Consider the following 14,501-nt stretch of genomic DNA (forward strand, 5'->3'; position numbering starts at 1 on the left):
GACTGAGGAAAATTGACAGGCATCTTGTGTTTCTTCCATTTTCTAACAATTGTGCCAACAGTTGTTGATTTCATGGCATGTGGCAGGGCTCTGAAGGAAGATGATCTTGCAATGCAGAGTTTGCTGAAATAGGTTTTAGTAGCCATGTCACATTTGAAGAGCCCTTGGTGTACAAACTCTGTGAAAGCCCAAAAAGTGATTGATCTTTGAAAAATATACTCCACAAGGAATACATATATTTGCATAGTGAGTATTTGACACCAAAAGTATACTGTGTAATGAACTGTGAAGATGAATATGTAAACGAAAATCAGAACTTTATTTTTACTTTTAGCTCAATTTTTTATATTTTAAAGAAACAGGCAATAGAAGAAAATGCTCCCCACAATTTGTTACACAACATATACCGGATGTGTGGCCATCAACTCCTGTTAGTTTACATGGCAGAACTCAGACTTGGGTTTGTAATGTGTTGATTTTGATATGCTTTTGGGGCATTATCACTTTTACAGAGCTCCCGAGGTACCAATATAGTGGAAATCGTCCCTGCGCGACCCCTCAATTGTAGTAAGCGCATTTGAAATGAATAAAAAGATTTCCAGGATCCTTGTCCACGTCAGTACTACATGGCATTCAGTCTAGGGACTTGGAAACTTCCTCATCCGGCACATGAATGCCAACACTAGTCATTAGGACTCAATCAATGAAATGACATGCATCAGTCCTAGAGGTCACGGGGACCTTGTAAACACCAGGGGAACCTAGGATTTCAGCATTTGAGAGGCAATGAGGAAGTTTACAGGACCCTGGACTGGTTGCCACACAGTACCAACATGAAACACACAGCCGACTCCCAACAGAGAAGTCAAAGATTGTTTAATACTATCTCTGCCTTCTCAATTGCGGTATACCTAGCACTGAACAATTGCCATGTATACGCTGTTGGCATTTCCTACTCCAGTTCCAGCTATCATAACATCTTGCCTTGCGCAGGCGTGTACTATGGAGGACAGAGAATGAACTTCAATCCAATATTGCAGCCCGCATGCAGCCAGCGGGTAAGGAAAGGGTGAATCAAACACCCAAAAACCCTGCCTCCATGGCTGAAGATTGTTCCCTCCAAATTCAGCTGACAGTGTCCCGTTAAATACCACAAAAGCAGAGCTTTCCCTAAATTTTGGTCAATACATCCCACCAAGCATTAAAGCCAATGAGATGTTAGAGCCATTTTCATCAAGTTTTAGTAAAATCTAAAGGTTACATCTGCCTGGCCATACAGCAATATAAGGCTGGTTTCACATTTGCGTATTTTTGGGTGCGTTTTTGCGGTAAAAAAACGCAAAAAAACGCATGGTGAAAAAACGCATGTAAACGTGTGCAAACGCTGCGTTTTTTTGACGCATGCGTTTTTGCATGTGGTGAAAAAAACGCGGCGTTTTGACGCGTTTACATGCGTTTGCGTTTTTTAAACGCATGCTGAGAAATGTGTGACAGCTGCCAATCATCAAAATAAAGTAAAAAACCCACTATGAACAGAAATAGTTAGGGTTAGGGTTAGGGGTAGGGTTAGGGTTAGGATCCCTTAGGGTTTAGGGTTAGGGTTAGGGGTAGTGTTGTGAATTCGGTTGTCGGGCTCCCTCCTGTGGTCATGAATGGTACTTCGGCTGGTTCTGTCCATGGACTTCCTCTGGTGGGTGTTTCTGAGTTTCCTTCCACAGGTGACGAGGTTAATTCGTTAGCTGGCTGCTCTATTTAACTCCACTTAGATCTTTGCTCCATGCCACCTGTCAATGTTCCAGTATTGGTCTAGTTCACTCCTGGATCGTTCTTGTGACCTGTCTTCCCAGCAGAAGCTAAGTTCCAGCTTGTATTTCTTCGGTTTGCTATTTTTCTGTCCAGCTTGCTATTTTTATTGTTGTCTTGCTTGCTGGAAGCTCTGGGACGCAGAGGGAGCGCCTCCGCACCGTGAGTCGGTGCGGAGGGTCTTTTTGCGCCCTCTGCATGGTCTTTTTGTAGGTTTTTGTGCTGACCGCAAAGCAACCTTTCCTATCCTCAGTCTGTTCAGTAAGTCGGGCCTCGCTTTGCTAAATCTATTTCATCTCTGTGTTTGTATTTTCATCTTTACGCACAGTCATTATATGTGGGGGGCTGCCTTTTCCTTTGGGGAATTTCTCTGAGGCAAGGTAGGCTTTATTTTTCTATCTTCAGGGCTAGCTAGTTCCTTAGGCTGTGCCGAGTTGCATAGGGAGCGTTAGGAGCAATCCACGGCTATTTCTAGTGTGTTTGATAGGATTAGGGATTGCGGTCAGCAGAGTTCCCATGTCCTTGAGCTCGTCCTTTATTATCAGTAACTATCAGGTCATTCTGTGTGCTCTTAACCACCAGGTCCATTATTGTCCTGACCACCAGGTCATAACAGGGTAGGGTTAGGGGTAGGGTTAGGGGTAGGGTTAGGATCCCTTTATCACCTTTATGTTGGGGGGTGGCATATCAGTGTGTTTTCTGTTTTTTTTAATAGAAAAACGCATGCGTTTTTAACGCAAAAAAACGCATGCACAAAAAATGCATGCGTCCCCATTGACTCCAATGTATTTTTTGACCCCAAAAAAACGCATGAAAACGCATGCGTTTTTTTGGTCCAAAAAACGCCTCTCAAAAATACTACAAGTTGCATTTCTGAAAATGAACTCATGAAGTAAAAAAACGTTTTCAATGTTAAATATAGGGGGGAAAAAACGCATGCGTTTTTTTGAAAAAAACGCTGCAGACAAAAACGCAAGTGTGAAACCACCCTTAGAGCGGATGTGTGTATCGGTATAACTAGGCAGATATGCCGGTGAATAGCCAGACTGGTTGCCGCCAGATTCTCGGAAAAAGAAAAAAAGAGAGACATACCATCATTTTTTTCACTCAGACACGAAAAAATATTACTATGGCTAGTGTGCAGTGAAATAATGGCAAAGCTCAGTTATTATTTTCAATGAGATTTCACTCAGTAACTTTGCCTTACACATTTACTGAAGGCAAAAGGAACCATGAGAAACATGAGAAAAGTAAAGAAAATAGAAAAGAAATTCCAGATCATTGTATATAGGGAAGCCGGTCTTATTGAGGTACAAAGCCTAATGCGCTAAGCATCTGTCAAAAACATACATCACACCTCTCAATGGAATAAGTGAGAATCATTTGTGAAATAGGACTGTCAGAGGTCCCTCGAAACGGGATCCTGAGACTCTTGTTACACCTAAACTGCATGGCCACAGTGATGAGGTGTGTGAGCAGAGGATTGGGTCAGAACACACACTGTCGCTCCGTTAAAAGTGATGGCATATGGCATAGTTTATGTGGAAGACAGAAGTTAGTACGGTATCTAGATGTGCAGTACGGAAAATGCATACAGAATCAGGTACATGTTCTAAATGTGATTTTCCCGGATAGAACATGCATCACTTATAGTTAATGGGGATGTTTGTTTGTTTTTTTGCAGGTCTTAAAAAAAAAAATAATAATCTTGGAAATGTGTCCGTTTTTGATTCGACTACTGAATCCAAATCACCCATATACAGTTATGTCCAGAAACATTTCGACAATGACCAACTCTTCATGACTTCCATTCTGCCTGTGACTATTTTTGATTTAAAATTAAACAACTGAGATGCAATTGAAGTTTTAATTATGCCCTTCACCGCCTTGGGATTTTCAGTTCTTGCGTTTAAATTTTTCTGCTCCCATTCTTCCCGGACCTTTTTAACTTTTTAATTTTTCTGGCAGTATGGCTATGTAAGGCCTTGTTTTTTGCAGGACGAGTTTTACTTTTTATTGAGGTCATTGATTTTGCCATATAGTGTACTGGAAAATGGGAAAACGGGAAAACAAGTGCGGTGAAATTGCAAAAAATTGATTCTCATTTGGCCTGACATGCACTGTGAGCTGTGAGGTTTTATATAGACAGGTGTGTGTCTTTCCAAATCAAGTCCTATCAGTTTAATTAAACATAGCTGGATTCCAATGAAGGAGTAGGACCATCTTAAGGCGGATCACAGGGAAATGGACAGCATGTGACTTAAATATGAGTGTCTGAGCAAAGGGTCTGAATCCTTATGACCATGTGATATTTCAGTTTATTTGCTTTTTATTACATTTGCAAAAAATTCCACATTTCTGTCTTTTGTGGTGCAGAGTGTACATTAATGTGAAAAAAATTAACTATTTTGAATTTACCAAATGGCTGCAATGAAACAGAGTGAAAGATTTAAAGGGGTCTGAATAATTTCAGTACCCACTGTAATGTGGTCTTTCTTTCTATTTTTAAGGATGAATAATGTTTTGCACTTGTCTAAACTCTGTATTTGCTCTCACGAAGTCTTCTTTTTATGGGAGACTTAGATACTGATGTGATCTTTACTTTTTTTTAAGTTCCTAAGCTCACTAGTGCACTCTTTTTTGCAGAATGTACAAAACTGTTGATTTGGCCACTCCTGACATTTCTGTTAACGCTCTGATAGATTTCTTTTTTACAGCCTAATGATGGATGGTCTGTTTCGCTCCTTTGACCCCACATTGTGTGTTCACAGGAACAGTTTTCAAATGCAAATGCCACATCTGGAATCAGCTCCAGAACTTTTACCTGCTTAAAAGAAGATGGATTTACATGGGAAAAGCCTATGCAGCCCATTACAGTGCTTATTGAGATAACTGCCAGTTCACTCTCTTTGAAAAAGAGGCAGCTACATATTAAAGAGCAGTAATTCCTGAACCCTTACTCCAATTTGGATGTGAGGCCCTAAAAATAAAGCTTAAAATCTGCACTTGAAGCCCATATTGATTATTATTTATCTGTATCTTGAATATGTTTTGGTTAACAGCTAAAATGCCATACTTGTGTCACTGTCCAAATATTTCGGAACCAAATTGGATGTCTAATGGTCCAAAAATATCACAGGAAAATACAACACAAATGACATCAGTGTTGAATCCATGTTCTCCGAAATTAAAACTGTAATGAGTTGGAGAAGAAAAGCAATGATTTTTAGGGGCATATAATAATAAGGAGTGGTGACAAAAACTGGCAACATTGATTAAAATCTGATCCAGCATACTAAAAATCACTCTGCTATTTTCACATATGAAAATCAAAGATGTTCGAATGAGACCTAAGAAAGAAAAAACCCAACTTTATACCTGGTTGACATCAAGTCTTTTCAAGTTTGACAAATTCCATCCTGAAAGTAAAAAACACACAGGTTAGCATTAATATTATCATCATCAAGGCTTATGGTTTGCTAGCTTTGATTATTATTCACACGCTTCACCACCCAGCCTATTTTTACCTTCCTAACCAGGACAGTTTTTTTTAAATTCTGACCAGTGTAAACTTTATGAGGTAATAACTTACAAATGCTTAAACATATCCCAGTGACTCTAAGTGTGTTATTTGTGACATGTTGCACTTCTTATTAGTGGTAAATATTGGTCAATATAATTTGCATTTATGAAAATATAAAAACATTGACCAAAAAAATTGAAAATTTTGAAATTTTCAACCTTTGAATTTTTATGCCCTTAACCCCTTTGCACGTTATAAACCGGGCCAATTTTTACAATTCTGACCACTGTCCCTTTATGAGGTTATAACTCTGGAACGCTTCAATAGATCCCGGTGATTCTGACACTGTTTTCTCGTGACATATTGTACTTCATGATAGTGGTAAAATTTCTTTGATATTACCTGCGTTTATTTGTGAAAAAAACGGAAATTTGGAGAAAATTTTGAAAATTTCGCAATTTTCCAACTTTGAATTTTTTTGCAATTACCGTATTTTTCGGACTATAAGACGCACCGGACCATAAGGCGCACCCCAAATTTGGGGTGAAAATTGCAGAAAAAAAGATTTTTTATAAGATGGGGGTCCGTCTTATTGTCCGAATTTACAGTATCTTACCTGAGGGCTGGCGGTGGCAGAGCAGGGTCACAGGAGGCAAGGTGTCGGCAGAGGTGGGGTAACATAGTAACATAGTAACATAGTTAGTAAGGCCGAAAAAAGACATTTGTCCATCCAGTTCAGCCTATATTCCATCATAATAAATACCCAGATCTACGTCCTTCTACAGAACCTAATAATTGTATGATACAATATTGTTCTGCTCCAGGAAGACATCCAGGCCTCTCTTGAACCCCTCGACTGAGTTCGCCATCACCACCTCCTCAGGCAAGCAATTCCAGATTCTCACTGCCCTAACAGTAAAGAATCCTCTTCTATGTTGGTGGAAAAACCTTCTCTTCTCCAGACGCAAAGAATGCCCCCTTGTGCCCGTCACCTTCCTTGGTATAAACAGATCCTCAGCGAGATATTTGTATTGTCCCCTTATATACTTATACATGGTTATTAGATAGCCCCTCAGTCGTCTTTTTTCTAGACTAAATAATCCTAATTTCGCTAATCTATCTGGGTATTGTAGTTCTCCCATCCCCTTTATTAATTTTGTTGCCCTCCTTTGTACTCTCTCTAGTTCCATTATATCCTTCCTGAGCACCGGTGCCCAAAACTGGACACAGTACTCCATGTGCGGTCTAACTAGGGATTTGTACAGAGGCAGTATAATGCTCTCATCATGTGTATCCAGACCTCTTTTAATGCACCCCATGATCCTGTTTGCCTTGGCAGCTGCTGCCTGGCACTGGCTGCTCCAGGTAAGTTTATCATTAACTAGGATCCCCAAGTCCTTCTCCCTGTCAGATTTACCCAGTGGTTTCCCGCTCAGTGTGTAATGGTGATATTGATTCCCTCTTCCCATGTGTATAACCTTACATTTATCATTGTTAAACCTCATCTGCCACCTTTCAGCCCAAGTTTCCAACTTATCCAGATCCATCTGTAGCAGAATACTATCTTCTCTTGTATTAACTGCTTTACATAGTTTTGTATCATCTGCAAATATCGATATTTTACTGTGTAAACCTTCTACCAGATCATTAATGAATATGTTGAAGAGAACAGGTCCCAATACTGACCCCTGCGGTACCCCACTGGTCACAGCGACCCAGTTAGAGACTATACCATTTATAACCACCCTCTGCTTTCTATCACTAAGCCAGTTACTAACCCATTTACACACAATTTCCCCCAGACCAAGCATTCTCATTTTGTGTACCAACCTCTTGTGCGGCACGGTATCAAACGCTTTGGAAAAATCGAGATATACCACGTCCAATGACTCACCGTGGTCCAGCCTATAGCTTACCTCTTCATAAAAACTGATTAGATTGGTTTGACAGGAGCGATTTCTCATAAACCCATGCTGATATGGAGTTAAACAGTTATTCTCATTGAGATAATCCAGAATAACATCCCTCAGAAACCCTTCAAATATTTTACCAACAATAGAGGTTAGACTTACTGGCCTATAATTTCCAGGTTCACTTTTAGAGCCCTTTTTGAATATTGGCACCACATTTGCTATGCGCCAGTCCTGCGGAACAGACCCTGTCGCTATAGAGTCACTAAAAATAAGAAATAATGGTTTATCTATTACATTACTTAGTTCTCTTAGTACTCGTGGGTGTATGCCATCCGGACCCGGAGATTTATCTATTTTAATCTTATTTAGCCGGTTTCGCACCTCTTCTTGGGTTAGATTGGTGACCCTTAGTATAGGGTTTTCATTGTTTCTTGGGATTTCACCTAGCATTTCATTTTCCACCGTGAATACCGTGGAGAAGAAGGTGTTTAATATGTTAGCTTTTTCCTCGTCATCTACAACCATTCTTTCCTCACTATTTTTTAAGGGGCCTACATTTTCAGTTTTTATTCTTTTACTATTGATATAGTTGAAGAACAGTTTGGGATTAGTTTTACTCTCCTTAGCAATGTGCTTCTCTGTTTCCTTTTTGGCAGCTTTAATTAGTTTTTTAGATAAAGTATTTTTCTCCCTATAGTTTTTTAGAGCTTCAATGGTGCCATCCTGCTTTAGTAGTGCAAATGCTTTCTTTTTACTGTTAATTGCCTGTCTTACTTCTTTGTTTAGCCACATTGGGTTTTTCCTATTTCTAGTCCTTTTATTCCCACAAGGTATAAACCGCTTACACTGCCTATTTAGGATGTTCTTAAACATTTCCCATTTATTATCTGTATTCTCATTTCTGAGGATATTGTCCCAGTCTACCAGATTAAGGGCATCTCTAAGCTGTTCAAACTTTGCCTTCCTAAAGTTCAATGTTTTTGTGACTCCCTGACAAGTCCCCCTAGTGAAAGACAGGTGAAACTGCACAATATTGTGGTCGCTATTTCCTAAATGCCCAACCACCTGCAGATTTGTTATTCTGTCAGGTCTATTAGATAGTATTAGGTCTAAAAGTGCTGCTCCTCTGGTTGGATTCTGCACCAATTGTGAAAGATAATTTTTCTTGGTTATTAGCAGAAACCTGTTGCCTTTATGGGTTTCACAGGTTTCGGTTTCCCAGTTAATATCCGGGTAGTTAAAGTCCCCCATAACCAGGACCTCATTATGGGTTGCAGCTTCATCTATCTGCTTTAGAAGTAGACTTTCCATGCTTTCTGTTATATTTGGGGGTTTGTAACAGACCCCAATGAGAATTTTGTTACCATTTTTCCCTCCATGAATTTCGACCCATATGGACTCGACATCCTCATTTCCTTCGCTAATATCCTCCCTTAAAGTGGACTTTAGACAAGACTTTACATAGAGACAAACCCCTCCTCCTCTCCGATTTTTACGATCCTTTCTAAACAGACTGTAACCCTGTAAGTTAACTGCCCAGTCATAGCTTTCATCTAACCATGTCTCGGTTATTCCCACTATGTCAAAGTTACCTGTAGATATTTCTGCTTCTAGTTCTTCCATCTTGTTTGTCAGGCTTCTGGCGTTTGCGAGCATGCAGTTTAGAGGATTTTGTTTTGTTCCAATCTCCTCACTGTGGATTGTTTTAGAAATGTTCTTACCTCCCTTCTGAGTATGTTTTCCTGGGTCGTCTTTGTTCGAGTCTAATGTTTTTCTTCCCGTCCCCTCTTCTTCTAGTTTAACGCCCTCCTGATGAGTGTAGCGAGTCTTCTGGCGAATGTGTGATGCTGGGATGAGGAGGTGCTGAGATGAGAAGGTACTGGGATGAGGAGGTGCTGTGATGAGGAGGTGCTGTGATGAGGAGGTGCTGGGATGAGGAGGTGCTGGGATGAGGAGGTGCTGGGATGAGGAGGTGCTGGGATGAGGAGGTGCAGTGAGAGGTATGGCGTGAGAGGGGTCCCAGGCTTACCGTGCAGGCTTACCGTGGCGGCAGAGGTGCGGTGGCAGAGGTGCAGCGGCAGAGGAGGCACAGTAAGCGGGGTCCCTTTCCCCGGTATGGGGATGCAGCAGCCCGGTAAGCAGCAGAGCCGGTTGAATCCTGTTATCGGTGGGGGCGGCCATCTTCCTGAGACCGCGCGTGTGAAGATGAAGCGCTCTGCTTCCCGGGGCTTCAGGAAAATGGCCGCGGGAGGCCGCGCGTGCGCAGATGGAGATCGCGGCGGCCATTTTCCTGAAGCCCCGGGAAGCAGAGCGCTCCATCTGCGCACGCGCGGCCTCAGGAAAATGGCCGCCACCACCGATAACAACAGGATTCACCCGGCTCTGCTGCTTACCGGGCTGCTGCATCACCTCACCGGAGAAAGGGACCCCGCTTACTGCGCCTCCTCTGCCGCTGCACCTCTGCCACCGCACCTCTGCCACCACGGTAAGCCTGCATTGCGACTATTAGACGCACCCCCCATTTTCCCCCCTTTTTTGGGGGGGAAAAAGTGCGTCTTGTAGTCCGAAAAATACGGTAAATCACAGAGATATGTCACACAAAATACTTAAGTAATATTTCCCACATGTCTACTTTATATCAGCAAAATTTTGGAACCAAAATTTTTTTTTGTTAGGGAGTTATAAGGGTTAAAAGTTGACCAGCAATTTCTCATTTTTCCAACACCATTTTATTTTAGGGACCACATCTCTTTTTAAGGCATTTTGAGGGGTCTATATGATAGAAAATACCCAAGTGTGACACCATTCTAAAAACTGCACCCCTCAAGGTGCTCAAAACCACATTCAAGAAGTTTATTAACCCTTCAGGTGTTTCACAGGAATTTTTGGAATGTTTAAATAAAAATGAACATTTAACTTTTTTTCACAAAAAATTTACTTCAGCTCCAATTTGTTTTATTTTACCAAGGGTAACATGAGAAAAAGGACCCCAAACGTTGTTGTACAATTTGTCCGGAGTACGCCGATACCCCATATGTGGGGGTAAACCACTGTTTGGGCACATGACAGAGCTCGGAAGCGAAGGAGCGCCATTTGACTTTTCAATGCAAAATTGACTGGAATTGAGATGGGACGCCATGTTGCGTTTGGAGAGCCACTGATGTGCCTAAACATTGAAACCCCCACAAGTGACACCATTTTGGAAAGTAGACCCCCTAAGGAACTTATCTAGAGGTGTGGTGAGCACTTTGACCCACCAAGTGCTTCACAGAAGTTTATAATGCAGAGCCGTGAAAATCAAAAATCCTTTTTTTTCCCCACAAAAATTATTTTTTAGCCCCCAGTTGTGTATTTTCACAAGGGTAACAGGAGAAATTGGACCCCAAAAGTTGTTGTCCAATTTGTCCTGAGTACGCTGATACCCCATATGTTGGGGTGAACTCCTGTTTGGGCACACGGGAGAGCTCGGAAGGGAAGGAGCACTGTTTTACTTTTTCAACGCAGAATTGGCTGGAATTGAGATCGGACGCCATGTCGCGTTTGGAGAGCCCCTGATGTGCCTAAACAGTGGAAACCCCCCCCAATTATAACTGAAACCCTAATCCAAACACACCCCTAACCCTAATCCCAATGGTAACCCTAACCACACCTCTAACCCAGACACACTCCTAACCCTAATCCCAACCCTATTCCCAACCGTAAATGTAATCCAAACCCTAACTTAAGCTCCAACCCTAACTGTAGCCTTAACCCTAACCCCAACCCTAACCCTAGCCCTAACCCTAGCCCTAATGGGAATATGGAAATAAATACATTTTTTAAATTTTTCGCTAACTAAGGGGTTGATGAAGGGGGGTTTGATTTACTTTTATAGCGGGTTTTTTAGCGGATTTTTATGATTGGCAGCCGTCACACACTGAAAGACGCTTTTTATTGCAAAAAATATTTTTTGCGTTACCACATTTTGAAAGCTATAATTTTTCCATATTTGAGTCCACAGAGTCATGTGAGGTCTTGCTTTTTTGCGGGACGAGTTGACGTTTTTATTGGTAACATTTTCGGGCACGTGACATTTTTTGATCGCTTTTTATTCCGATTTTTGTGAGGCAGAATGACCAAAAAACAGCTATTCATGAATTTCTTTTGGGGGAGGCATTTATACCGTTCCACGTTTGGTAAAATTGATAAAGCAGTTTTATTCTTCGGGTCAGTACGATTACAGCGATACCTCATTTATATCATTTTTTAATGTTTTGGCGCTTTTATACGATAAAAACTATTTTATAGAAAAAATAATTATTTTTGCATCGCTTTATTCTGAGGACTATAAGGGTATGTGTCCACGTTCAGGATTGCATCAGGATTTGGTCAGGATTTTTCATCAGTATTTGTAAGCCAAAACCAGGAGTGGGTGATAAATGCAAAAGTGGAGCATATGTTTCTATTATACTTTTCCTCTAATTGTTCCACTCCTGGTTTTGGCTTACAAATACTGATGAAAAATCCTGACCAAATCCTGATGCAATCCTGAACGTGGACACATACCCTTACACTTATTTTTTTGCTGATGATGCTGTATAGCGGCTCGTTTTTTGCGGGACAAGATGACGTTTTCAGCGATACCATGGTTATTTATATCTGTCTTTTTGATCGCGTGTTATTCCACTTTTTGTTCGGCGGTATGATAAGAAAGCATTTTTTGCATCGTTTTTTTTTTTTTTTTTTCTTACGGTGTTTACTGAAGGGGTTAACTAGTGGGACAGTTTTGTAGGTTGGGTCGTTACGGACGCGGCGATACTAAATATGTGTACTTTGGTTTTTTTATTTAGATAAAGAAATGTATTTATGGGAATAATATATTTTTTTTCTTTATTTAGGAATTTATTTTTATTTATTTTTTTTACACATGTGGAAATTTTTTTTTTTACTTTTTTACTTTGTCCCAGGGGGAACAACACAGATCGCTGATCTGACAGTTTGCACAGCACTGTGTCAGATCAGCGATCTGACTTAGAGCACTGCAGGCTTACCAAGCGCTTGCTCTGAGCAGGCACTTGGTAAGCCACCTCCCTCCCTGCAGGACCCGGAAGCCGCGGCCATCTTGGATCCGGGCCTGCTACAGGGAGGGAGGTAAGGAGGGAGGTAAGGAGACCCTCGCAGCAACGGGATCACATCGCGTTGCTGCGGGGGTCTCAGGGAAGCCCGCAGGGAACCCCCTCCCTGTGCGATGCTTCCCTGCACCGCCGGCACACCGCGATCGTGTTTGATCGCGGTGTATCGGGGGTTAATGTGCCGGGGGCTGTCCATGACCGCTCCTGGCACATAGCGCCGGATGTCAGGTGCGATAGGCAGCTGACACCCGGCCGCGATCGGCCGTGCTCCCCCCGTGAGCGCGGCTGATCGCCCTGGACGTACTATTCCTTCCTTGGGAATTTAGGCCCACCCCACATGGACGGAATAGTACGTCCAATGACAGAAAGGGCTTAAACCAGTTAGCTATGCCACCCAGAATAGCTAATAAATAACATTTCCCACATGTCTGCTTTACATCAGCATCATTTTTTAACCCCTTCACCCCCGGAACTTCTTTCAGTTTTGCGTTTTTGTTTTTCGCTTATTTTTTGCGGGACGAGTTGTACTTTTGAACGACATCATTGGTTTTACCATGTCGTGTACTAGAAAACGGGGAAAAAATTCCAAGTGCAGTGAAATTGCAAAAAAGTGCAATCCCACACTTGTATTTTGTTTGGCTTTTTTGCTAGGTTCACTAAATGCTAAAACTGACCACCTGCCATTATGATTCTCCAGGTCATTACGAGTTCATAGACACCAAATATGTCTTGGCTATTTTTTATGTAAGTGGTGAAAAAAAAATCAAAACTTTGATAAAAAAAAGTTGCGCAAATTTCCCGATACTCGTAGCGTCTCCATTTTTTGGGATCTCGGGTTGGTTGAGGGCTTATTTTTTGTGTGCCAAGATGACGTTTTTAATGATATCACTTTTGTGCAGATATGTTCTTTTGATCGTCCGTTATTGCATTTTAATGCAATGTTGCATGCTTGCCTGAGGTGGTGGTGATGGCGAACTCAGTCGAGGGGTTCAAGAGAGGCCTGGATGTCTTCCAAAAATAAAGCATTTTATTACTTCTCCCAAATACCTGTCTTTCGCCAGGGAGGCAGGTCCTCACCCCCCTGCTTGAACCGCCACACTGCCGTCACTCAAATATTCAGGGGCATCGGGTGCCGCCCCCTCCGCGCTGTTGTCGCTTTAAATCCGGCGCCTGCTCTGTGTACTACTGTGTGGGGCAGGCGCAGTGAGGTCTGGCCGTTTGACGTCACAGCCAGGCTTGCAGACTGAGCGTGTGCGGCCGCCCTGCCTATGAATCCCAGCCCCGCACTGTGCATAATGCATAACACACTGCGGGGCTGGGATTCCCAAGGTGGGTAGCCGCACTGTCCGCACACGCGCAGTCTGCAAGCCTGGCTGTGACGTCACACGGCCAGAGAGCTCACTGCGCCTGCCCCACACAGTAGTAAACAGCGCAGGTGCCGGATTTCAAGCGAAAACAGCGCGGAGGGGGCGGTGCCCGGAGCCCCTGAATATTTGAGTGACGGCAGTGTGGTGTTTCAAGCAGGGGAGTGAGGACCTGCCTCCCTGGATAAAGACAGGTATTTCTGAGAAGTAATAAAACACTTTATTTTGGGAATACATGCACCAAAAACTAAAAAAGCCACCTTGTTAGAATGCAGCATTACTGCTGCACAAGGTGGCTCTTTTAGTTTATAACGGCTGGAGGGGGTGTCAGTGGCCCTTTAAGGGCTTCCCAGAAATTAAAGCAATGTGTAATGAAAAAATGAAAATTTTACTTTTTCTCACACAAATATTGCATTGTCAAAAGGGTAACAGGAGAAAATGGATCATACTATTTGTTGTAAAATGTCTCCAGAGTACATAGATACCTCGTGTGTCGTGGAAAACATGGTAGGACAAGGAAGGGAAGGAGCAACATTTGACTTTTGGAGGACAAAATTGACCTGAATAGATAGTGGATGCCATGTCACATTTGCAGAGCCCCTGATGTGCCTAAATAGTGGAAACGCTCCACAAGTGACACCATTTTTTAAACTACACCTGTCAAGTAACTTATTAAGAGGTGTGGTGAGAACCTTGAACCTACAGGTGCTTCACATAATTTTATAACGTTGAGCCATGAAAATGAAAAAAATATACTTTTTTCCTGCAAATATGCTGCTTTAGCCCC

General features: G+C 42.2%; 1 protein-coding gene across 5 annotated transcripts in view; it reads right to left on the reverse strand.

Moving 5' to 3' along the window:
* The window catches only part of PIGN (phosphatidylinositol glycan anchor biosynthesis class N), a 503,276-nt gene that overhangs the window by 389,941 nt on the left and 98,834 nt on the right, over positions 1-14,501 (reverse strand). For all 5 annotated transcript variants that reach the window (XM_069730623.1, XM_069730624.1, XM_069730625.1 and 2 more), the window contains exon 9: positions 5,182-5,222. In XM_069730623.1, the coding sequence (XP_069586724.1) occupies positions 5,182-5,222 (41 nt within the window). The remainder of the gene's footprint in view (positions 1-5,181; positions 5,223-14,501) is intronic.

This window comes from Ranitomeya imitator, chromosome 6 (assembly GCF_032444005.1).
Source record: "Ranitomeya imitator isolate aRanImi1 chromosome 6, aRanImi1.pri, whole genome shotgun sequence".
Taxonomy (NCBI): Eukaryota; Metazoa; Chordata; class Amphibia; order Anura; family Dendrobatidae; genus Ranitomeya; species Ranitomeya imitator.